Source organism: Protopterus annectens, chromosome 3.part1 (genome assembly GCF_019279795.1).
Source record: "Protopterus annectens isolate FY-2018-M chromosome 3.part1, PAN1.0, whole genome shotgun sequence".
NCBI lineage: Eukaryota > Metazoa > Chordata > Ceratodontiformes > Protopteridae > Protopterus > Protopterus annectens.
Window position 1 is genome coordinate 1060487704 of NC_056732.1, and position 24178 is coordinate 1060511881.

General features: G+C 40.3%; 1 protein-coding gene across 1 annotated transcript in view; it reads left to right on the forward strand.

The window, feature by feature from the left end:
- ZFAT (zinc finger and AT-hook domain containing) overlaps positions 1-15930 on the forward strand; it is a 1471085-nt gene extending 1455155 nt beyond the window's left edge. The window contains exon 16 of the mRNA XM_044067201.1: positions 14478-15930. Coding sequence (XP_043923136.1) covers positions 14478-14717 — 240 coding nt within the window. The 3' untranslated portion in view covers positions 14718-15930. The remainder of the gene's footprint in view (positions 1-14477) is intronic.
- The last annotated feature ends 8248 nt before the right edge of the window (positions 15931-24178 follow it).

The following is a 24178-nucleotide window of genomic DNA, read 5'->3' on the forward strand; positions in this document are numbered from 1 at the left end:
AGATGTGGTGAATGGATCTTCTAGTTGTTGTCAGGTCCAAGACAGAATGCAGATTGCTCTGTCTCACTAAGAGACGTCTGAAATTAATATCTCAAATATTATTTCTGGTATAGCTTGCAGAATTATATCATTTCTTGTTATTTGACTGCTAGTTCTCATGCAAAACCCCCATTGCTAGAAGCTGGCAGCATTTAGCATTTACCTGTAAAAATACACAGATAATGGCTTTTCCTCAGATATTTGGCAGATGCTGGAAGTCATAAAACAATTGCATTCCTTCATGCTTTCAAGACTAGTAACTATTTCACCCTAAAGACAATACAGAAAGCTTCCTAGCACAGACTTTGTCTCTTGCTGCATTATGAACTGAAAGATACAATTCTTTATAGCCTAGCCTATAAAGTAATATTTTAAATATTTTTCTAAAGATTGCTGGACTGAGGTTAACCTCCTGCATTCCGGATTCCACTGTTAAAATATATACATTTAAACAGTTACAATAGTGCATGTACATTTCTCTTGTCCTCCAGTAGGGCACACTGTGGTTACATTTCAAACACAGTACTCTACAAATAAAAAATGTTAACACACACGTCTGTACAAGCAGTTTGATATACACGACATACAGTTCTAATGCATTTGTAACACAAGCATCATATATAAATCATTTCGATATTCACCAGTGACATATAGTTATTTACAAAATTCCAGCTTGCTGTGCTGGCAGTATCTCCTTTCGTCACACCTCAGATCAGAGAAAACTAAAATGATCAGATAAGACCCCCTCGATCCAAAGAAACAAAAAACTGATTCAGCTTCTTCGGATCAGATGCCGTCATCCTCTAATCCAAATTTAGCCAGTCCAGCCAAATGTCTCTTTATCTAGGACAAGGTATTCACCCTCTCTGGATCTGGTACCCTCTTGGGTTTCCTCCCTTTTTTTGGAAAGACCAAAATATCCTTCAGTCCTGTTGATTCTTTCCCCCAGAAGTCTTACTGAAGAAGATGTAGAAAGAGTGGTAAGAACAATTCTCTTGACACAGGGACAGATAGGTGTCACTTTGGCTCCTACCTCTCTGAGTCAGGAGGTCCATTCCAGTACTACACCCCATTGACATTTCATCCTCTGACTCCTTCAGTGGTTTTGGAGTCCTTGGATCCTAGCCTTCCACATCTGGCTTCCTCAGATCTGAGGATCTTGGTACCCTAGAGTTCGAAGTTCACTCTGAGTGCTCTGATCTTGTCAGATTTGGAGAGCTGTCAGAGCTGAAGCTTCCATGTTGCCTCCAAGGCATTGCGGTCAACTCCGAGATATTCAGAGTCCTCCAGTCAGACAATCCCGGTAAACAAAGGTAAAGTAAAATAAAATAAAATAAATACATAAATCAAGGCATTGGTATTGGATAGCTCACTTTGGTTTCTCCCTCAAGGTTGTTGTCCTCAGGAGACCGAGATCAGGAAGCTTGCCTTCTCAGATCTGGAGTCTTCTTCTTCTCCAGGGCAGTCTGCCTTCGAGGCTGTGAAGTGAGTGTTCTCTGCTTCGATAGAACAGATAGATCTCCCGCACCCATCCCCCAGGATCCTTGGTCACTAACACTGATGTCTCAGCATTCAGAATCTTACCAGGTGTTTCCGCATGGACAGTCAGTACCAAGACCACAGACTTCCTCACAGAGAATTTGTATCCCTTGTTCTGATACTTCTCTACAGCATCCCACTGAAGAGGTCCCTAAAAAGAAAGCCTGCAATGGGAAGCATTTAGACTCCCCAGAGAAATCCATCACTGAAGACACATTTCAATGAGGGCAAATGGTCCCCATGGTCACCTCCTGAAGATGTTTCCTTTGGAGACATCTTGAAATCCTTAAAACAGAGAGGTGGCTGGATGCTCAGCAACACGATGTCTGAGGAACCTGTTCTCCTGGAGGCCTTTGGAACTAGACCCTCTACCTCCTGGGTGACTGCGCCCTCTGATGAGCTCATTGACATAAGCTCACAGTGGGCATGGAAGGATCCAGACACCTCCATAAAACCCATTCCTCGGAAACTGAACAGGATAATGAAACCACCCACAGACAGGCAGTTCTGGAGTAAAGGGGTTCCTGTTGATGCCATGGTCATTGTGGCAGCCACCAGGAAGGAACTAGATGAAGAAAGTTCCATTATCCACCCCCCAAGATGGAGTCATGGGCAATGGACAGATTTGGGAAGCATGTATATGCCTCATCCACCTTTGCACTGAGGTCGCTCAACTACTTGCCACATTTTACGAGATTACAGAGGGATTTGATTAAGGAATTATCAAATACCCTCTCAGGTGTTATTTTTGAGCAAGTTCAGGCCTCTGTAACTTCCCAGCTGACCACTCTTCAGTCCATATCCAGTTCATCCATGAGGTTGATCTCAAACATAACAGAGAGAACCTCAAGGGCTGTGGGTTCAGGCATTTCCATAAGGAGACATGCCTTGGGTGTACCTTTGTAACTTCACCGAGCCCTTCAAGTTCTCTTTTGGCAATGATCTCTCTGACAGACCATCCTTATTTGGTCCCAAGGTAAAAGACACTCTATCCAGGTGTGAGAAGGATGGAAAGACCCTCCCTGTCTGTTGTGAGCATGCATTTTTCGACACCTCAACTAACCTTTTCCAGGAATCAGTGAGGTGGTCAGAAAATGTGGTTCAAAAACTCTCAAGGTCCTTTCCAGGACACGCATGGAGGAGGTTCCCCCAGAGACAGAGGAAGTAACTTGAATGTATGTCGCTGCCCACACAGCAGAGGTGGCCCACAGAATCGAGGTTCCAGAGGTTTGTTCTTTGACAAGCCCTACTAGCACTCCTGAAAGTAGGCCTAATTACCTACCTCTAAAGGCAGTCGGAGGACAATTATTCCTGCACCAGAGAGCCTGGCTAGATATAACAAACGATACTTGGGTGCAGAGAATTATTTCCAGAGGATATATAATACTCTTTTCTCTTCCACCTCCAATCTCAAGAAAAATCCCCAATGTTCCACCCAATCAGAGGGAACAAGCAGCGATTCAAATACAAAAGCTGCTAGAAAAAAGAGTTATCCAAGAGGTCACGCCAGACCAGGTAGAATCCAGAACTTACTCAAGGTTCTTTTTAGGGCCAAAGAAAACAGGGGACTGGAGACCAGTTCTGGATCTCACCAAACTAAACAAGACAGTTCAAAGAGCCAAGTTTCAGATAGTCACGGTTCAGTCCTTTCTTCCTTTTTTGGGCAAGGGTGACTGGATGTGCTCAACAAACCTTCAGGATGTGTACTGTCATATAAAGATGAAAGGATGATCAAGAAGGTATTTATGCTTCCAGCTGGGAGACCGTCATTACCAATTCAGAGTACTGCTCTTTGGACTCACCACAGTCCCCAGGGTGTTTACCAAATGTATGGCAGTAGTAGCAGCTCATCTCAGACTGCAAGAATTCCAAGTGTTCCATACTTAGACAACTGGCTCATATCCGTTTGGACCAGGCATCAACTCATATTCGCAAAAGACCAGGTTCTTCAGACTTGTTCTCTTCTGGGGATAGCCATAAACTATGAGAAATCTCATCTACAACCTAGCTAGAGACTAGAGTTTATAGGAGCAGTTCTCAATATGAAAATTATCATTGCATCCCTGCCACTATCGAGAGTCTAAACAATAAGGTCAAAAGTCAAAAAGATAATCTGCAATGCCATGGGTAGGGTGAGAGGGGCAACTACCTCAGGTACAAAGTGTTGGAGGGGCAGGATCAGTTGATCTTGATCTCTCTTTAATGCAGTACTGGCTTGTAAAAGCCTGTATTGCATTTACAGTCAACCGTGAGCAGTCTAGTACTCTGCATATGGTCTTCACTACAGTTTAAAAGTAAAAAAAAAAAAAAAAAAAAAATTAAACTAAAAACGTCAGTGCTGTGGCACTCCTTGCAGGCAGGGTTTAAACTGTAGCAACTATTTGCTACATTTGGGGGAAGCAGTTTGCTATAGTTTAAAAAGAAGATTTTTTTTAACTAAATCATGAGCACTGTAGAGCTCCATGCAGGCAGCGTATAAAGCAAATATTTGCTACAGTTTAAAAAAAGAAATTTTTTAATGAAAGATGTTGAAGGGGTTTGAGGGCAGGACACAGAAACAGGACCTGAGGTTGGTGTTCCAGTAGAAGGAACATCCATTTTTTTTTCTGGGTGGGTGGGGGGCGCATAGATCTTACTTTACTAAGCTGATCGATTCCAATGTAGTGATCGGCTTATTACAGTAAAGGTTTTTATTTTTTTTTTTGCTGAGGGGAGGTGGTGTGCTATTTCATAGTAGAGGCCTAGGGAGCTAGTTGAACCAGCTATGCTTCTGCTGTCTGTAAGTTGTTTTCCTTGCTTTTCTGTCTTTTAACCTTTGGACTTTAAGAAATTTAAAAAATCCTTAACATTGAAAAATATATATTTTACACAGATCTAAACTACAGGTAAGAACCAGTCTAGCAGATTTTCTTTTAAGACATAGGTTTACATTTTAAATAAAAAACACTGCAACTGCACGAAAACTAAGTAAAACGAAAAAAATACGTGAAGTGAAGACAAAGAAACGACTGCTCACACCAAAGAATGCATTTAGTACTTTCATTCGTTTAATCACACGAACTTCTTCAGAACACCAACAGCAATACAACCCACATACTCAATTTAAATACAAATAAATTAACTATACTAATTGAGTATGTAGGTTTACATTTTATCTGAGGTATGATGAAAGGAGTCAGAGTCACTGATGTGACCATTATATTTCAGTCTGCTTTCATTTTTAAAAAGATACATTCTAAAGAAGTCTAAATGTGCTGATGACAGTGACCTGCCAGCATGTACTCAATAGTAGTATCTGCCATCAGTTTATGTCTGTAGAATGCAGAATGAGAAATGGGAATAAAAAGTTAAGTAAACAAATAAATAATAAATGTGATATTTCCACACCCTCCTACCTGGTCTTCATTGTGTTCATCTTGATGTTTCATTAAAAACTGTCTTGCATGGTATTAAATAGCTAAACTTTTAACTCTTGTATTTGCCTTTCTGTCATTAGTGACAACAGCAAAACATAGAGAGACAGTAGCTGGTAGCGGTTCTCACTCACTTAAGAAAGGATGTCAAGCAACTTATCACCTGGTGTGTGCATGCTATACCAGCCAGATGGTGATTCATGTATGGTGATCACTGTCTGTATTTATACTTAAAATATTCTAACAACAGTGAGTCAGTGCCAGTTGTTTACATAGTAGTGGTGCACAGAATGAACTAGGGGAAATCAAGCTTGTACAGATACTCTGCTTGCATCATTAGAAATTGTAGGTTCTGCCAACGGCAAATCTGATGTACTTTCTCGCTGCTAAAGATCAGTCACTTTATATTTAAGTAATGAATGGGATATTTTTTATATAATTAAGGAGACTTATTTGCCAAGGTTATATGATAACTTTTAAATCTTGAGAAGAGGATACTGTGAGATGGGCCTGTTTTAAGCACAAGGAGCACAAGGGATGAGGGGATAGTCAAGCATGCATCCCCTTCAGTACTTAAGTATTCTTGAGCATAGTGTTATGAAGTTGATTTCTTCTGTTGCCTCTTGGGCACTGCTTTGGTAGCTCTACAGCTCTTGCTCAACTTTTTTTGAAAGAAATATGTTTTTGCCCCTGTTTTTACTGTGTAATGTTGAGATATACAGTACACCCTGTGAGCAGTGTGCTAGCTCCACTTTGTCTTCCTTGAGTAGTGATGAGATGTAGCTCTGGATCTGTGATTGGCTGCCTGAATAATGCAGTTTTTTGGCGTAAACTTGCAGGTTCTTCAACCATCTACTTCAAAAAGCAGATGTTCATCGTGTTTCACTGTTGCAGTCATTACACTTGGGTTATCCTGCTGGCAGGCTACCCGCAGTCGGCCTGAATTGCAAAGTCCTGGTCCGGCGTCGGTTGCTGTCGCCTCTTCCCTGACGTCAGTGCACCAGGGGTATAAAAGATGCAGCCGACTCCATTTTCTTCAGTCTTTCTTGCCGCATGGTGCCCGAAGCAAAAGCAGTTTGCAAGTGCCGGTCAGCCGACTCCTGAGATTTTCAAAATCGAATTTCAGATCCAAAGTCTTCATTAAAGCTAAGTACCCCATTGGGAAACTTTTTTCTTGCTCCAGACCAATGTCAGAAAAAGTTAACAGTTGTATTTCTTGTGGGAAGCAAATACCTCATAAGGATTTTCATTCTTACTGTATTCCTTGCCTAGGCCCTGATCACAACGTTGCTAGCTGTCGGTTTTGCTCTAGATTTAACCAACGCACTATTAAGCGTCGGTACGATTTTGCCTTTCATTACTTTGGCCGAAGATTCAATTATATAATGCCATCGGAACAACCGATGACCGGAGTTTATAAAAAGCGCAAGGAAAAGGACAGGCATTCGAGGTCCAAAACCGACGACGAGGCTTCCGCTAAGCCAGTCGCCGGTTCGCCGGTTCTCAGTGAGGTGCTTTCGCAGCCCCTGACGCCCGCTACCTCAGAGCCACAGACCGCTGCTGATTCCCACATGGAGCCAGTTAGGCCTCTGGATACTCAAGGTATTGGACACTTGGAAACTATTCCCTCAGATGGGTCTGGAGCCGCTGAGCAGGCATCGGCTTCTGAGGGTGTTTTCAGACCTACACAGTTATATGTAAAGCCTGCCTCCAAAGCAAAGACTAAAGCAGCTCTAAAGACAAAGAAACAAGTACAGCATTCTCCTGGACAGACTTCCATGCCTAAAAAACAGATGCTCAAAATGGCCGAAGACCTAATTACCTTGATCAGGGGTTCCCATCCCCCTCCTGATAAGAGGCCTAGGCAAGAGGCAGAATATGAATCTTCAGATCAGGTTTCCATTTCCTCTGACTCCTCTTCTGAGCAGGAATACTCTCTTCCTCCCTGTGAGGATTCTGATGCTGAAGAATCTATTCCTTTAGCCTCTCCTCCTGAGGATTTTTCTTTTGGGGAAACCCTGCATACCATGAGGGAGCACTTCCACTGGGAGAGCCAAGACTACTCAGAATCAAAGAAAAGGCTTAGAGATTTTCTTTTACTGCCTCAGCACAGGCCTCTTGCTATTCCCCGTGTTAGACACTGTAGATGATGTATTTTCAGAGTCTGGCCTTTCTCCTGACTCTTTACCCCCTGCCCCTGTAAAACAAGACAGATACTACAGGGTTCCAGACTCACATAAATTTCTTTATAAAAACCCTGCTGCTGATCCAGAAACTATTTCTCAGGGTCCCAAAGGGGTCAAGGCTTCTACTGCAAAAAAAACTATCCCCTCTGACAGGGATTCTAGGGCACTAGACAGATGGGGAAAAAGTTTACACTTCTGCTACTTTGGCTGTGAGGACTTTAAATTGTCAATTTCATATGCTTAAATATCAGCAATACTTAATGTCACTGCTAAAACAGAAAATGTTGGCAAATTCTGATTGTGCAGAAAATAAGGAAATGCAGGATTTATTGCATGCAACTGAACAAGTGGGAAAACATACATTGCAATGTGGTTTGATTCTCTAGAGACCTCTGCTTGATTAAAGGAACAGATTCTACCTGATCATGTTAAGGCAAAATTACTAGATGCTCCATTACAGCATGATACTTTATTTGGTGTCAAAGCAGAGAAGGTGTTGAAGAAAATGGAGGACAACGTGAAATCTAAGCAAACAGTAAATGATTTCTTACAGGTACAGCCACCCAGATTTAGCAGGAACTGGCCTACAAAGAATTGGTCCTTTCCAGTGTCAGACAGACCACAAAGAGGCAGATACAGACACCCTAGAGGCAGATCCCAGCCCCAGGGCTCATACAGGCCTAAACAGTGGGGCACTTCTACCTCCAAAAGCAGAGAAGACAAATCACAGCCATACAGGAAACAGTCCCAATGACTTACCTCTGCCAGCACCAAGCACTTATCTTTTGGCAGCCCCCTTAGGGGAAAAATAGCACTTTTTTCTCAAAACTGGCACATGATCACCCAGGACAAATGGGTCTTGAATATAGTGTCCCAGGGCTACAGGTTCCACTTTCACACCCTGCCAAGGGCAAAAGGTATGCCAGACCTGCCACACAATCAATGGGCAGAGGCACAAAAACAAGTTTCATCCCTCATGGACATGAGGGCCATTCAGCGAGTACCACAGCAAGAGCAGGGACAAGGATTTTACTCAAGACTTTTCTTGGTACCCAGAAAGGACAAAGCCTGGAGACCAGTACTGGACCTGTCTGTTCTAAATACATTTCTGGACGTTCCAAAATTCAAAATGTTGACTTTGCAGCAGCTTCTGCCCATGCTGGGAAAGAAGGCTTGCCTTGTAACTTTGGACCTAAAAGAGGCATACCTGCATGTACCAATCAGACAATCTTGCAGAAGATACCTCAGATTCATAGCTGGCTCAATGCACTACCAAATCTCTGCACTGCCCTTTGGCTTATCTACTGCACCCAGGGTCTTCACAAAATGCCTGGCACCAGTAATTGCATATTGCAGACAAAGAGGAATTCAAATATATCCTTACTTGGACGATTGCCTTATTCAAGCAGAGAACAAGGACATTCTACTAGAGCACCTGGCATTTGTAAAAAGATTATTGATTTGCCTAGGGTACACAGTAAACAAAAATAAATCAAAATTAGTACCCTCTCAAGAGATAATATTCCTGGGTGCAAGCTTAAATACAACTGCCCAGATGGCTTATCTCACGCCAGACAAACAAAGGCAACTGACTTCTTACTTCACAATGTTTGCAACAAAGACCCAGTTATCTGCAAGAAAAATTCTGCAGGCCTTGGGCTTCATGGCATCCTGCATCCTGCTAATTCCATATGCCAGGCTGCATATGAGGAAACTACAATGGTATCTAAAAAGTGTTTGGACTCCACATTGCCACAGCCTGGAAACATTGATTACCCTCATTCCTTGCCTTCAACAGGAGTTTCGATGGTGGGCACAGTCCTGTCACCTCAACAAGAGACAGCCATTCAATCTACCCACAGCCAGGCAGTCAGTAACAACAGATGCTTCAGATTATGCCGGGGGGGCCCCACATAGCAGGAAAATGTATTCAGGGCACATGGCCCTCAAGCCAAACGCATCTTCATATCAATCAAAAAGAGATGCTAGCTGTTCAGAATGCCCAGACAGCTTTCAAGGACCTTCTTCATCCAGGACAACTACTGATAAGGATGGACAATACTACAGTCATGTGGTACATAAGCAAGCAGGGAGGCACACATTCCTAACCCCTCTGCAGACAAGCCATGACTTTGTGGGGCACAGCATTGCCTTATCAAGTACATCTGCAAGCACAATTCCTGCCAGGAAAGAAAAATAATTTGGCAGACGAACTAAGCAGAAACATTACGGATCCCCACAAGTGGAAACTGGATCCACAAGTCTTCAGCATGATAACAAAGAAATGGGGATGCCCAGACATAGATCTTTTTGCCTCTCCTCACAACTGCCAACTACAGAGATTCTGCACAAGGACTTATCACAAACAAGCATGGAAAGTGGATGCTCTATCATTCAGCTGGAAAACCCTAACAGTATATGCCTTTCCTCCTCTGCCTCTCCTTCCCAAGGTACTCCTAAAGGTCAGACAAGAGAAGACAAAAATTATTCTGATTGCCCCAGACTGGCCCCGCCAGCACTGGTACCCAATCTTAAAGAGCTTGTCTCAAGGCCCAGCTGGACATTCCCTCTAATTTCTCACTTACTGACCCAACGAAATAATCAGATCCTGCACAGCCAACTCAGGACTCTAAATCTGGCAGCATGGCGAATAAGGTAGCCATTCAGAACACACCTCTCTCTAAAGCAGTGATGGATGTTATTTTGGAGGCCAGGAGGCCAAGTATCAGAAAATCTTATGCAGAAAAATGGAAGAGATTCTGTGCTTGGAACTAGGCACAAGGAATTGACACGCTTGTACCAAATATTCCTCAGATTTTACAATACCTAACTGAGATGCTGGACAAAGGCCTATCCTTCTCATCAATTAAAATCCATGCCTCTGCCATTTCAGCTCATTACAATACGGAAACACCTATTATTTCTCATCCATTGCTAAGACAGTACCTCAGAGGGGCCAAAAACATAAGACCTCCAAGGAGAGCACCAGTACGTGCATGGGACCTCAATTATGTCTTAGAGAAACTCACACTGCCACCTTTTGAGCCAGCTAATACAGCTGAAATAAAGTTCTTATCTTGGAAAACAGCTCTGCTCCTAGCAATAACCTCTGCAAGACGAGTCTGAGAGTTACAGGCTCTCATGGCTGTGGAACCTTTTATCATTTTCCATCCCGACAGGGTTTCTCTGAGGACTAACCCAACATTTATGCGTAAGGTAGTGTCCAATGTGGCCCTTAACCAAACCATTCATTTGCCTACTTTTTATCCAAACCCACAGAATAAGGGTGAGAAACTCCTGCATCCTTTGGACATATACAGACAGCTACGCTTCTACTTGGACAGAACTAAAGCTTTCAGAAAGACTGAGCAACTTTTAGTGGCATATGCTGCAGGGTCACAAGGAAAGCCTATCTCAAAGCAGACCATTTCGAAATGGATAGGCCACTGCATTCGATTCTGTTATTCACAACATGGCAAATCAATCCCTAAGGGCATTAGGCCACATTCTACCAGAGTAGCAGCCACTTCAGCAGCCTTCCTCAGAGGGGTACCAACCAAAGACATTTTAGAGGCTGCAACTTGGAGTTCAGTGCACACTTTCACCAAGCACTACCATTTACCTCTCTACTCTAAATCCAGAGCAGGCTTTGCCACTGCAGTTTTGCAGGGCTTTATAGCCTCTCCTAATCCTATTTAGACCCAGCCACCCTACCTCAGCTTTGGGATTCAACCCAAGTGTAATGACTGCAACAGTGAAACATGATGAACATAGTACAGTTGTGTACCTACCATAAATGTAGATGTTCGAGTGTATTCACTGTTACAATCCAGGTTACCCACCCACCATCCCCCTTTTCTTTGCTGGGACTTATCTGTACTTCTCTATCCTATACAACCTATGTGGTGTATTTGCTTGTAGATGAAGGAAATGTTTATGTTATTGCATGCATACTCATTGGCATAAATTTTTAGCCTACCAATTTGGGGGCACCTGACATCTGGGGCAAGAAAAACTGAAGAAAATGGCGTCGGCTGCATCTTTTATACCCCTGGCACACTGACGTCAGCAACCGATGCCGGACCAGGACTTTGGAATTCAGGCTGACTGTGGGTAGCCTGCCAGCAGGATAACCCAAGTGTAATGACTGCAACAGTGAATACACTCGAACATCTACATTTATGGTAGGTACACAACTGTACTTTCTTCTGCTTATTTGTCAGAAACGTTTCATTGCCATTAAGTTTTCAAAATAAGAATCATTTCCTGGATTGTTATTTTTATATTTTAAAACCTCTCTGCACCTTACTTCAGTTTGACAGATCATCTTTTAACAAACATTTGAACAGCAAGGGTTCTGTACTTGAGTTTCTTGGATAGAAACACATGACTCTGTCTCACTCTCTCTCTCATTCATTGATTTCTTCCTTTTGGTCTCAAGTTTAAGCCATTAGCCTTGTCTTGCTCTAAGTATACTGCCAGAGTTTAATATATTTTGATTGCAGCTTCCTACCTTTTACTTGCTGGTGTGCGTTTTTAATGGAAACTCATTTGTCAGACTGAGTATATGTCTATTTAGTTTATAACTTGGTAAAAGGTAATGTCTTTCAGCTTTTCCCGGTTAGGGGTCGCCACAGTGGAACTCTGGTTTGCTAATGATTGGCAGTGGATTTTTATGGTACCGAGTTGCCAGCCCGATGCCCAACCTTCATAGAAGGGACACACATTCACGCATGCACCTACCTGCATGTCTTTAAATGTCACCCAACCGCAGGGAGGACATGCAGACTCCACACTGAAGGCTGTCCAGCCGAGAATCAAACTGGAGAACCTCTTGCTGTGAGGTGACAACACTAACCACTACAGCACCCGTTATAACTTGGTGGGAGGTATAAATTTACTTTTCTGCTTATACAGTATAGAAGTCCCTTTTAGACACGTATTTAACAGAAGAGAGAGGTCCCCTTCTTACCTTTATTTTCTGACTCATTCCCTTAACTGTTTTCACATTTTTAGAAAAAACTACAGATATGGGGGTTGCTTAGACACAAAAACAGTAATGTTGAAAGCATTTTGAAACATTTTTTTAATACTTCATGCTAACCATCTTTAGTCCCTTCCAACCCCAGTTGACCCAAACATTCCTAACTGTGGCTAGAGCGTTATGTCTCATTTGTTCTGTGTGAGAGTCCATAGGCCTATTACTGCCCTTCTGAGGTGAGTAATGAATTTTGGAATAAGCCATCATAAATATGAGTCTGGTCACAAGGAGTCCAAAACCCTTCCCTTAACAACTTTCTCCTTCTGTTGCTATCTCCTGATGGGATGCTTTGTGTTACTTTACACATGCCTGGCCTCACCCCCCCAACTAGTAATGTAACATGGTCATCACCGTGATCCACTATGCTATATTACCCCAACTCCCCAGGTGAGGTCAACACTGCAAGAAGTATGACCAGCACCCATCCCCTGAGATGAGTAAGCCCATGTCCTCCACTTATTTCCATCGTCCCCTGCCGGGCTTCAGCATTGTTTGAGCTGTTACTCAAACACAGGTTATTTGGGCTGTAATTAGGACTTTGTTTGTGCATCATTCTCATATAGTTTTATGACAGAAGAGTATGTTAAGGTAACATGCAGTCATTCCCAGCAAAGCATCAAGTGACTGAAGAGGCACCAGTGTTAGATGTGAGCTCTACAGTGGAAAATTTCAAAACTTGCTTGTGTTGCAGTTATAGTTTCTGAAGATTTCCCATGATTTCTCATATTACATGCCATTTAGGTAAGAAAATGAGGCTAATGATTCTTTGAAGTACATTTCTACTCACTGCAAGGATTTGAGGGTTAGACATTTGCCAAAATAATACTTGAGATATTTTTTTCAGTAAGTCATGTTTAGCAAAGAGAAAATCTGTTTCTCATTCCTACCATTCATAACTATTCTATTTTTATTAAGATACTGACTGTAAATCTAGCTCTAATAGACATTTTTATAACTGAGAAGTACCTTAATTCCACTAATGTTAATAATTCAGCATGGGAGAACTGCACAACTTTTTACAAAAGGGTTTGCAAGAAACCAATGTGATGAACTATGAAATTAATCCAGGACACTGGTTGCAGACACTGACAGGATTAATCACTGTCTTTGACAGTATCATTTTGCAATGAAAGCTATTGTTTGGAGTTGATAGAGTACAGTGGGTGAAGGGGGCTTTTTTTATTCAAAGGTAGGCACTTAAGCGAGCATTCACCATTTGGCTATTGTGAATGCATTTTCATGTTGCACTTGTAGTTTGGAGCACCGAGGGTCGGTTTGGCAACATGTTGTGTATTGAGTGGCTGTAGAGAACTATAATGAGTGGAGGGAGAAGTGTGTCTGTGTTACTTGCTATACTAAGTGCTTCATTATGCAGAACAGTTTTTAGTTGCTGATCATCAATGACTGAAAATTAAACTGTGATGGTGACTGATGTGCTGCAGTTAGTGAACTTCAGAAAGACTGGCATTCACAGTCATTAGCTTTAGTTTTGAAGTTTAACTAACTGTGACATCTGGAATGCCATTACTCATACTTGGTGACCTGCTGTTTGAGATCAGTAGATTTAGAGTAGGGTTTAGTTTGGCCCAAACACTGAGGAATAATTGTGCTTGAAAACTGTGTTAGCAAGCTAGACTGTTGCTTGTTCAGACTTGAAAGTCAACATAAAAATATTGATCTGCAACACTGTGTGCCAGTCAGTTATTTGATCTTATAGCTAGTAGACAAAAAGGCTGCATTTTTGTTTACATTTTGTCTCTCAGTAGAGTGATTTCATGACATGTGGTTGGTTGATCTTTTTTTCTTTGAATAAAGGTGGGATTTGCCATTCAGGGTGTTGTAACTTTTCTTGGCATTGAGTAATCCCCCATAAGGGTACATGGTATAATGAGGTACCCTTTACTTAGTTGTCTGTCTTGCTTTTTCTGACATACCTGTAGTTTACTAAGTTAAAATAATCTACATTGTAGCTTCTACATGAAAAAATCATCGTTGTTATTAGTTCATCAAATAATGTAAAGTTGCAAACTTTGAGAACATCGAATATTGATAATTGCTTTGTATAATACATAGATTTCAACAAAGTGCTGTATAAGTTTGCACGTTTGCCTTCTCACCTTTTTTTAGTAAACACAAGCATCAGTAACTGATCCCACTGAAGGGAACTTGTTTTCTATCACTGTGAATTTCTTGCAAATGGTAGCTAGTGCTTTGTTATACAAGTTTAACAGTTTCCTAATATGCTTTCTGTTTTTGTAGGTGACTGAAGAGGAGCAGTCTACCAATCGTGCTGTGATGATTCAGGAAGCACTGCAGCATGCATCTGTGGGGCTCAGTGAAGAGCACCACCTAGTGGTCTCTTCAGATGAGGTGGAAGGCATAGAAACAGTGACTGTGTACACACAAGGAGAAGAAGCCTCTGAGTTTATAGTCTATGTACATGAGGCTGTGCAAGAGGAAGAGGAGGAACAGACTGTAGTGCGAGCAGAAGAAACATAGTTACAGAGACTTAACATTATTGGACAATCAGGAAAAAGATTTATGGGAATATATAGACACTATTAGAAGACTTTTGTGAATATATGTTCTTAAAAAAAATCATTTATAAATTATCTTCCAGACATTTTATATTCATCTGTCTATGGCAAGCACCAGCACCTTGCTTTAATTTTAGTGAATTTTTGTTTTTCTATGTCTTGAGATTATTTATATATATGTTTTCGGAACAACATATACATGTGTACACACACACACACTCACACACATATTTTTCTTAATACCGAGTAGTCCAGGTAGTAAATTTTTGTTCATTACAGTTATCTATAATGTTCATTTCCACATAGCATTACACAGTCTAGAAGCATACCAGTTTAAGGGAACCAAGTGTACACAAATGAGAACTCTGCTGAGAAAAGCTCTTACTAGTTATTTTGGCTCCCAAAAATCAAGCATAATGCTTTAAAGTTGATTGTTTTAAGGGTAACTACATGTGGCATATTTTCATGTATTGCCATACATTAAGATTATTCTGCTTCACAAAGTTGTTTAATTTGGGCTCTGAGAACTATACAGTGTCTTCCTAAGATGTCTGTGTTATTTGGCTGTTTTACCATATTCTCATATTAGTTCCCAAATATGTTTACAAAGCAGTAGTTTGAGGACTCAAATTCTTGGATGTAGTACACTTAGAAGGTAGTCTTGCTTATACTGGAATATTTTCCAGCTTATTCTGTTTTTCAGTACATAAGAGGGTCTGCCAAACAGTATTCAAGGGTACATTTGCAAATCCATTGTATGTCAACAGGCATATCTAGTCATTAGCCACACACACTGTAGGAAAGTTATATTTGGTTAGGTACCACCATTTGTAACCCTAAATCTTGCTGCCTGTGCTCTTTAAATTTCTCCTTATCACTGCAGAATGGATGCCCTGATGCATGCCCATGGGATGTCTTGCTTTTTCAGCATGTGTTGCGTTAGAAATGGTAAATGTGACATCCAAACAAAAAAGCTGCATTTTTAAGTATACACTGGTAACTAGGCAACCCCCAAAATCACTCTTTAAATTCAGTTCTCTGCAAAGAAAGGCATTTCAATTAAGTTTTTCTGCTCATGCATGACATGTTTTAAAATAATTACACTGTGGTGGTGGTGCTGCGGTAGCGTTGTCGCCTCACAGTTAGACGTTGCCCGTTCAATTCTCAGAGCGTCTTCTGTGTAATGACCTGTGTGAATGGGTGTTCCTTCGTTGAAGGTTGTGAGTTAGGCCCGGCAAGCCAGTACGTAAAAATCTGCTGCCAATCATTAGCGGAACTGAGTTCCGCTGTGGCGATCCCTAACCGGGAAAAGCCTAAAGACACAAACAAACATTACCTACAGCTGCACTAATACATTTCAGAATTGCCTAAGTTTCTTTAAAGTACTGATTTATGTCCTGCCCAGTATGTTTTTTTTTCCTTGGGGATGTCATTTTGCTGCAGTAATATACAATGGTACTGTGTTAAAGGAAAACTTCACCTTTTCCTACAGTTTAACTCAACTCTTAGGTTGTTTTTCCTCCTACAGTATGATTCCAGTACTGTGTAGGTACCTGAAACCTGCTTGTACTTTATAAAACTTTCATTTCCTCTCTTTGGTATCAAAGGAAGGGAAAGACCACTCACTTTTTTAAGCGTAACTTCTCACAGAAGTTGCAGAGGAAATTGTCTTATACCTACATGAAACCCACAGACACAGAGAAATTTGTAGTCAGGAGCTCCGGCTGCTGTAAACGAGACAGAGAGGTGTGAAACAGTTTTCCATTGTGTTTATTGTAGAGAGGAAGAGAACTTACACTGATGCACACAATGTAGTCATGCCTTTCATAGCAAAACAGAGCAATTAGATCAGTCAGTGCTTCAAAGGCAGTTGTCACCTCTTTTAGTGAATTTACATAAGCAGCATCACAGTATTGAAATGCTAAGCTTCAAACTTTAAATGTTTTTAGTTTATACTACTTTACATTTTAAGATGACTTGAATGTATTATCAAAGATGTCTATGACATTTACAGAAAAGTCAGAAAATGTTTTCTTGTAATTCTTGTAAAGTGTCAGCACATTTACTAAAGTGTAGGAGGAGGGGCTGTTAGTTCATCTTGGACTAAAAAAGATGCTTTGAACAAAGGCTTGCAATTTAGCTACTGTTTTGGTTGCAGCTGTATAATTCCTTAGTATACTGTAAAACAAGCCCTGAGACACACACAAATGAGGGCCTTTCAAGAAATAAAAGAAGCAGTCCTGTTAACAGACAGTATATAAGATGAACAGTGACTGACACTAATCCCATTATATGTCAATGGAATGAGAATACACCACTACATCCTTATGGCTAGCATGACTCATATAAACAGACTTGAAGTGGATTTTGGGAAAGAGGAAGGCTTGAATAAAAATAAGATCACATTGATATGTCAAGCCCCACTGACCATTTTGCAGAAAACATATTAACATTCTATAAGAAGCAGTCAGTGATCTTGAAATGTTAAAATAACTCAGAAAATAGAGAGAGAGTGAAAAATAGATTTTTTTAGTTCTAAGGTGGAGTTTTCCTTTAAACTTTAGTTTTGAAATGTTTCACTGTCAGTGTTGTGGCAGTACAGTGCGATAACAGAGCTTTTGAATCTTGCATTGATTGATGGTCGCTATATAGCCAGCATATCTATACCATGTCATGAGATATTTTTATTGATGGCAATGCAGAGTGCAGCCATGCCCATACTCTGATCAATCCATGCCTAGTTGTTTTTCCCCAGTTAGCAGACAGGTAAAATGATCAGGGCATCGCACAGAGAACATAAATTCACACCAAAAGTATATTTTAAATGTAATGGACATACTACTTGCTATTAGGAGAGTGAGTGTTCATCAGTTTCGTCAAGCTACACGCTTCTCTGTCCAAGTCATCCTTTCCTTCCTATATATATTCAAAGTTGCAGGTAGTGCTAATAATACTGAAGAGTAACATTTCTGTGATGTCATAGGAATGGTTGAAGTCTGCTTACTAGATGAGCTCCATTGTGGATTAAGTGCAGTTATTACATATGTGGCAGACGTTAAGACATATGTGACTTTTTTAGCCTTCTTTTTACAAGACTGCATGTCAACAGAGAGGTAGAGAAAGTTAAGATAGAAGCTTATTGGAAAAGTAGGAGAACTTCCCACAAAGATATGTAACCTGCGCTTCTGATATATTTCAACCATGTTGGCTTCTAGTTCCGTTCTATACCAGTGGTTGGGTTTCCTCTTCTCACTTTGTGCCTTGATGAAGTCATTGAGGAATTGCATATGGAGACCAGGACTATAAAACCATATTATGCTATTTGTATGAAACTTTAAGAAGGCAGAGACAGGTGAACAGTGCAAAAGCAAAGATGTAGTTAACTAAAACTAAATTGAGCAGTACTTGCACTGGGATTTAGAGAGTGAGGAGATCTCTAAGAAAATGTACCACACTGCAGAGTTAGTATAAGTATGTCCTAGTAAATTAGATGCCATTTTTTTGTGCTCTATATATTTTGAAATCTGGTCAGGTCTGTTGAGTGAAAAAATGCTGATCTCAATAATGGCATCGCTATGTCAGCAAGCTTGAAGAATGTAATGTCTTCAATATATACCTGTCATATGCAACATTTTTCCCCAAGTAAAATATGCAACATCAGCTACTGAAATTACTCTGCCTGTCTTTCTGCCTTTTTAAAGGCTTTCTAAAAAGCTTGATGCATCCAGTATTTAATACCCTTAGACTGTAGTTCCTTATTCTGGAGCTTGTTGGTTTTTAATTTGGCATGCATCCAGGCCCCTACTGCAAATTTGTGGTACTGCTGTGCATGTTAGCAAGTTGCACGGCTGCTCTTTTTATATTTATGGCTTCACTGTTACATGTACACAACAAGTTTTGTTAGGAGCTTTACAGGCTTCCTGCAAGGAGTGAAAATATTCATAGTAACCCTAGTGTTTCAGGTAATGAGCATGGCTGTAAGTTGTCTTATAGACATGACACCATGGTACAGAGCAGTCAGTGAATGAGGGAAATCTATTTTGCCGATTGAGAAGAGCCATTAGTTCATAATGCTGCTATAGCAAGTGAACTCTGTTTTTACAGAGTTTCTTCTGTGCCTGTATGTGTAGCATTTCAGTGCTAAATGAAAATGTTGAATTATGTTATTTTCTGCCTTTGCTGCTGTCTTATATATTAAAACAGATATTTTGGGTAAAAATTATGTCATTGTTGTTTACCAAAAGCTTCAATTGCTTCTTTCTGGGTTTCTGTTATTTGTAAAGGTCTGTGCTCACGGCCGGCCTTAGGCATAGGCAGACTAGGCGACCGCCTCGGGTGCCTTACAACCGGCCTTGTAAAGGGAGGAATTTTATGAATTTATTTATTTATTTTAACAAATGTACTTTTGGTGTTTTGCGATCTTCTCGGCACCATTCACTCAGAGACAGGGCGCCGAGAAGATCGCAAAATAACAAAACCATAGGGCAAAGAGAAGGGGGAAGCGCCCTCCCACTTTGCATCAGGTTGGCTTCAACAAGTTAAAAAAAATATATATAGATATATATATATATATATATATATATATATATATATATATATATATATATATATATATTCTGCCGCCCATCGCGCTCATGCATCAGTGAAGAGAGGGGTTAAGGTCATCATGCATGCGCGTGTGGCTGTTCAGATTCAAAACAAGGTAAGTGGAAGTGTGAGTCTATGTGTAAGTTAAGCCATTTGTTTCTGTATGCGAGAGAAAGTGTGTGCGAGTATATGTGTGTATGTAAACTAAATTAGTCGTTCTGTTTGTGTGTGTGTGTGTGTATGAGTGCGTCTGTGTGTTCTTGCTTGTTGTAACTTGTTTTGAGCCATCACAGTTATGAAGAACTGTTCCCACTGTCAGAGTATCTGGTTAATGTATTTTTCACACACGCTTATTTTGCTCCCTGCTGTGTACAATGTTGGTTTGCTTTTTAAGTACACCCCTAGCTAGTAAGTGAGCTACATTAGTTGTCTGTGTAACTTCATTGCTTGTGTGAGTGTTTCCTGAGAAAGCTAACTTTTGAATGACCTCTACCAGAATACTGTTCCCTGTGAAAATTGATTTTCGTGTTGTTTATGTGCCATTGTTTGTTTTCTGTCTGATTTGCAGTATGTTATTTTATTGCATTGTTATTTTATTTAAAATTCTTTTTCCTTGAGTATTAAAAGTTTTGGGCAGGGGAAGCAATCAAAGCTTGCCTCACTGATAAGTTATAGGAACTAGAGAAGGCTGATTTGTGTATGAAAACTGGGAAGACATTGACCTGTAGTAATAATTTAAGATTAAAAGAAAGCATTCTAAGGCAGTGTTTCCTCAAATGCTAGGCCATGTCATAAATTTTACCAGGCCGCGAGAGGTTGAGAACCACTGCTTTAGAAAATAGAAAGAACACTTCCAACACATTCAGTTTACATTCTGCTGACTCCATGTTACTTTTGCACTTCCTGTTCTATGCCAAAAACACAATCCAGTCGCGAGAACAGACACTAGGATTTTCTCGAGCCCAACAATAAATTATCCAGCTGCTCCACCTTCCACAACCAGAGGTAGTATCACATGAAGGACCTATGCACCTTTTAATCCACTCATAATTGTCAGTCATGAAAGGGGGTGGGTGTTGCTGAGACACATCCAGTAAAGTAGCTGTGAACTGCAGAGAAGGGGAGATAGAATCTAGAGATAACTGACTACCAGATAATCAAATCTTAATGTCGCTGTTTCATTATCCACCTACTGTGCAGTGCCTGCCCAACTGGAGCAAGCAAAGTTGTTTTGTGGCATTTGCTGTTTTACTATTTGTCTGTAGGGAAATTAGGTCATGATTTTAGAAAAATAATTATCCAGAAATGTGCAAATCTGGATCATATGAAATTGCATTACATAATTATAAACATGTACAGTAACTTGTTGATTAGTGTTGTGAAGAATCTGATAGCTGAAGAGAAGTTGTCAGACAGAAGGTGAGTTGTCAGTTGTCAGGCACCAGTAGTGGAGAGGGGTTCCTAGGTGTTGAGAACTCTACATAAAAGAGAAACAGTTTTGTTTCCTTTGGCATGTTTTATGGTTGTGTTAACAAAAGTTATTGTTGCTTTATTAATATGATGACTGTGGAAGCCTGTCAGGAGGATTTGTGGTTGTATTATTCATTTGCACCAGCCAACTTAGTTGAAACTCCTGAAGGAAAAAGAGTGCAGCCACTTAAAAGTATGAATGGGGAGACAAAGAATATGAACTATACCCAGGCATCTAGGCACAAAGCATATCCTTTATTCCATCAACCATGAATAGGCATCAGCCTGTAGCACAGCTGGATGAGATTTCATGAGAGAAGAGATGGAATCAATCACAGATTATAACAGACATGATTCAGGTGGCAGCCTGGGCTCACAGCTCTAGGGGGGCAATGGCCAGTGTAGGAGTAAAGCATTGCAATTGCTTAAAATAGGGATACTGCAGGCCACTTATCTATTCACTTGCTAATTTATGTAAATAAATGCCATGTTTCTTTCAATAGATAGATAGTTAAATTGTCTGCAACATCCCATGATGAAAGCAGCCAGAGCTGCAGCACCCTGTGGTAAGTCAAGGCAATTAGTCAGTTCATGGGCTTTCTGCTCCTTGACAAAGCAGAACATCCAAGGTTACTATACAGTAATGGTTGGTAACAATCAAAACAGCAGCAGTAGCTGTTTTTGTTACAGTAGCCTGAGGTAATGTATTTTACCCATAATGCTTTGAGGCAACCAGATACTTCTGCATCCTGGGAAAAGTCTGAAATGGGTGCTTTAATTCTCAGGTTCACTGATGCTACATTTCAATATTAATGAGACTGAGAATTAATGCATTTTCCTTACTGCAGCAAAATTATTTTCATAGCTTGTAAGATGTCTGCTATGTTCTGTGGAAATTGATGGCTACAGTCATTTTGTTGTGCTATAATAACACTGTCTCTGATTTTGCCTTGTACTTTTGCCATTTCCCCCAAAGTGTTGTTGATCTGCTAAATGACCGAGGATTACAGTCAATCAATAATGCCAGATGTTACCATTTCATGCTTCTAGTATGCTGAAAATTTGTTAATATAAAACCTGTTCTATTAACTTTTTAAGTGAATTAGATTAACAAGTAAATAATGCACAATGAACAGGATTTGGGACCTTTGTATTCCCACTATTTTTGGTTTGTCCAAAATTCTTTAGCAATGGAGTAGAAAGGTATATGCATTAGCTATGTGCGTACATCCTAGTGTAATATTATAGATGTCTCATTACAACATCTCAACAAGGTAGAACAAACAACATGCATGTGCAGAGCACAGTGTCAGCATCAAAAGCTGCATGGTCTGCTCAAGTATGCTGAGGATCATTTATTTTGTTGAGTACATATCATATGATTTGCAACATAAGGAAACCTTCATTAACTCCTGCTTTCTCCTTATCTTATTTTTCTCCCATTTTTATTTGCTTCTACCATATGAAAGTACCCTAGCACACCTTTCTCCATATGCCTCTGTCTTTTTCTTGTCCAAAAATTATATCAACCCATCTGTTTAGTGCCTCTATATTTTCCCTGCCATCCTATTTGCCTTCTCTCCTCTTGCCCTTTGGTCTCCCCCTTATTCTTTATCTATCTAAGTTTATATGCTAAAGCCTACTTGGGTATGTGTGGTAATTTCAGCAATGAACATGGTCTACTGAGCTCTGCTTTTCCCACCACTGTCATACCCAGAGGATTATTATTGCCTGCATTCTTTTCAAGAATTTTGGATGTATAAGCAGTTTTTGTTTTGTGTTTTTATTGCAAATTCATCTGTTTGCTTTTTGTTTTCTGTATAATATTGCTATTTGGGGATCCCCTCCCCATGTTTTGTTTGTATAAAATGACTTTTGGTCAGTGGAATTACCTGCTTGGCAACACTGAGCTAAATGTTGAGAATGTGGAGTTGATTTGTAGGGCATGTATCCGATGAAGTCTTTTCTTCCATTTTAACCCATGCAAGGGTAGCTTTGGATTCTTGAGGAGGACTTTTACTACACATCTTTTTATATGTGGCAGTGGAGCAGCAGGTAGGAGGCTCATCATTGGTGCTAGAAGACACAACACCTATTGAAAATAGTAAGGGGTTATAGGTTAGTACTAGGCTAATTGCCCCTTGTGGGCCATTTTAAGCCTAGCCAATTATCCCATGTGAGAATCAAACCCTGCACTTTGTGTTTGCCAGGTAAACACCTTAACCATTATGCCATCCTCCCTCCTGAAGAAGTTTTGGTCTGACAAATTTCCACTAGTAGTAATGCCATTCCTGGTGTCCCCTGAAAAGAGGCCACTAGCCTAGTAGGACTAAAGGTAAACAATTAAAATGTTTACATGTGGTCTTTGTACTTGATGTCAATGAAACTGTAACCTTTTCACTATACATGGCTTTAATATTTGTTTGATGGATGTTTAGAATTTATTTTTATAAAGAATCTTTTTTTTTTTTTTTTTCCTGTTGGAGGTACATAGTTCAAGTGCATTTCTACTGGCATATAGCTTTGCACGTGTTGAAAGTGTGGTTTTAATGTAGTATGTATGTCACAAGTAGGTGTGGAGTATCATTAATTACCAAGGAGAGATCTGGTGTGTTTAACATTCTTCTGGAGTAATGTTGACTTTTTTAAATCCCCTTTTGCATTTATTTCTGATTCTTTTATTATTGTGCAGAATTCTGTGTGTTTTGTCTGTCTCACTGTTATGGTTTTGTATTACTTGCATTCCCCTTCAAGTTATTGTAGATTAGACTTTGGTTCTCACTGTAGTAACATAACATCATGGCATGGTTGTTAAGGTTTCTGCTACACATCTCCAAGGTCCGTGGTTAGTTTCTGATCTCTATTCCCTTCTCTGTGCAGATTTCCATGTAGATAGAGAAGAATTTTGGACTGTTGTCAGCTTTATCTAAGGGAGGGTTGTGTGTGTGTGTGTGTGTGTGTGTGTGTGTGTGTGTGTGTGTGTGTGTGTGTGTGTGTGTGTGTGTGTGTGTGCAGTAGCATAGGCGGACTGTAATGACAGAAGTCTTGAGTGGCCTTTTATTTTTGACATATTTTGAAATGTGTAGTTATTGGTTCATACATTTTGTTTCATTGCTTATTAAACAAATGTTTAAAACTACAAATTTAAAACATACTCTAACAAGCGGTACTGTATTATACAATGAATATAATTCAGTACAATCAGGAAAGTGAATCCAAGAATAAGTACGTGTATGCATGGCCCTAAAAATGTGTGCAAGGAGTCTGTTTTGAAAACAGCCCAAAGGGAAACTCAGTTCTCCACTAGCCAGATGCATTACTGTGGTTGTGAATTTTCATGCCATTTCAATGAATGTGAGTTTCAAG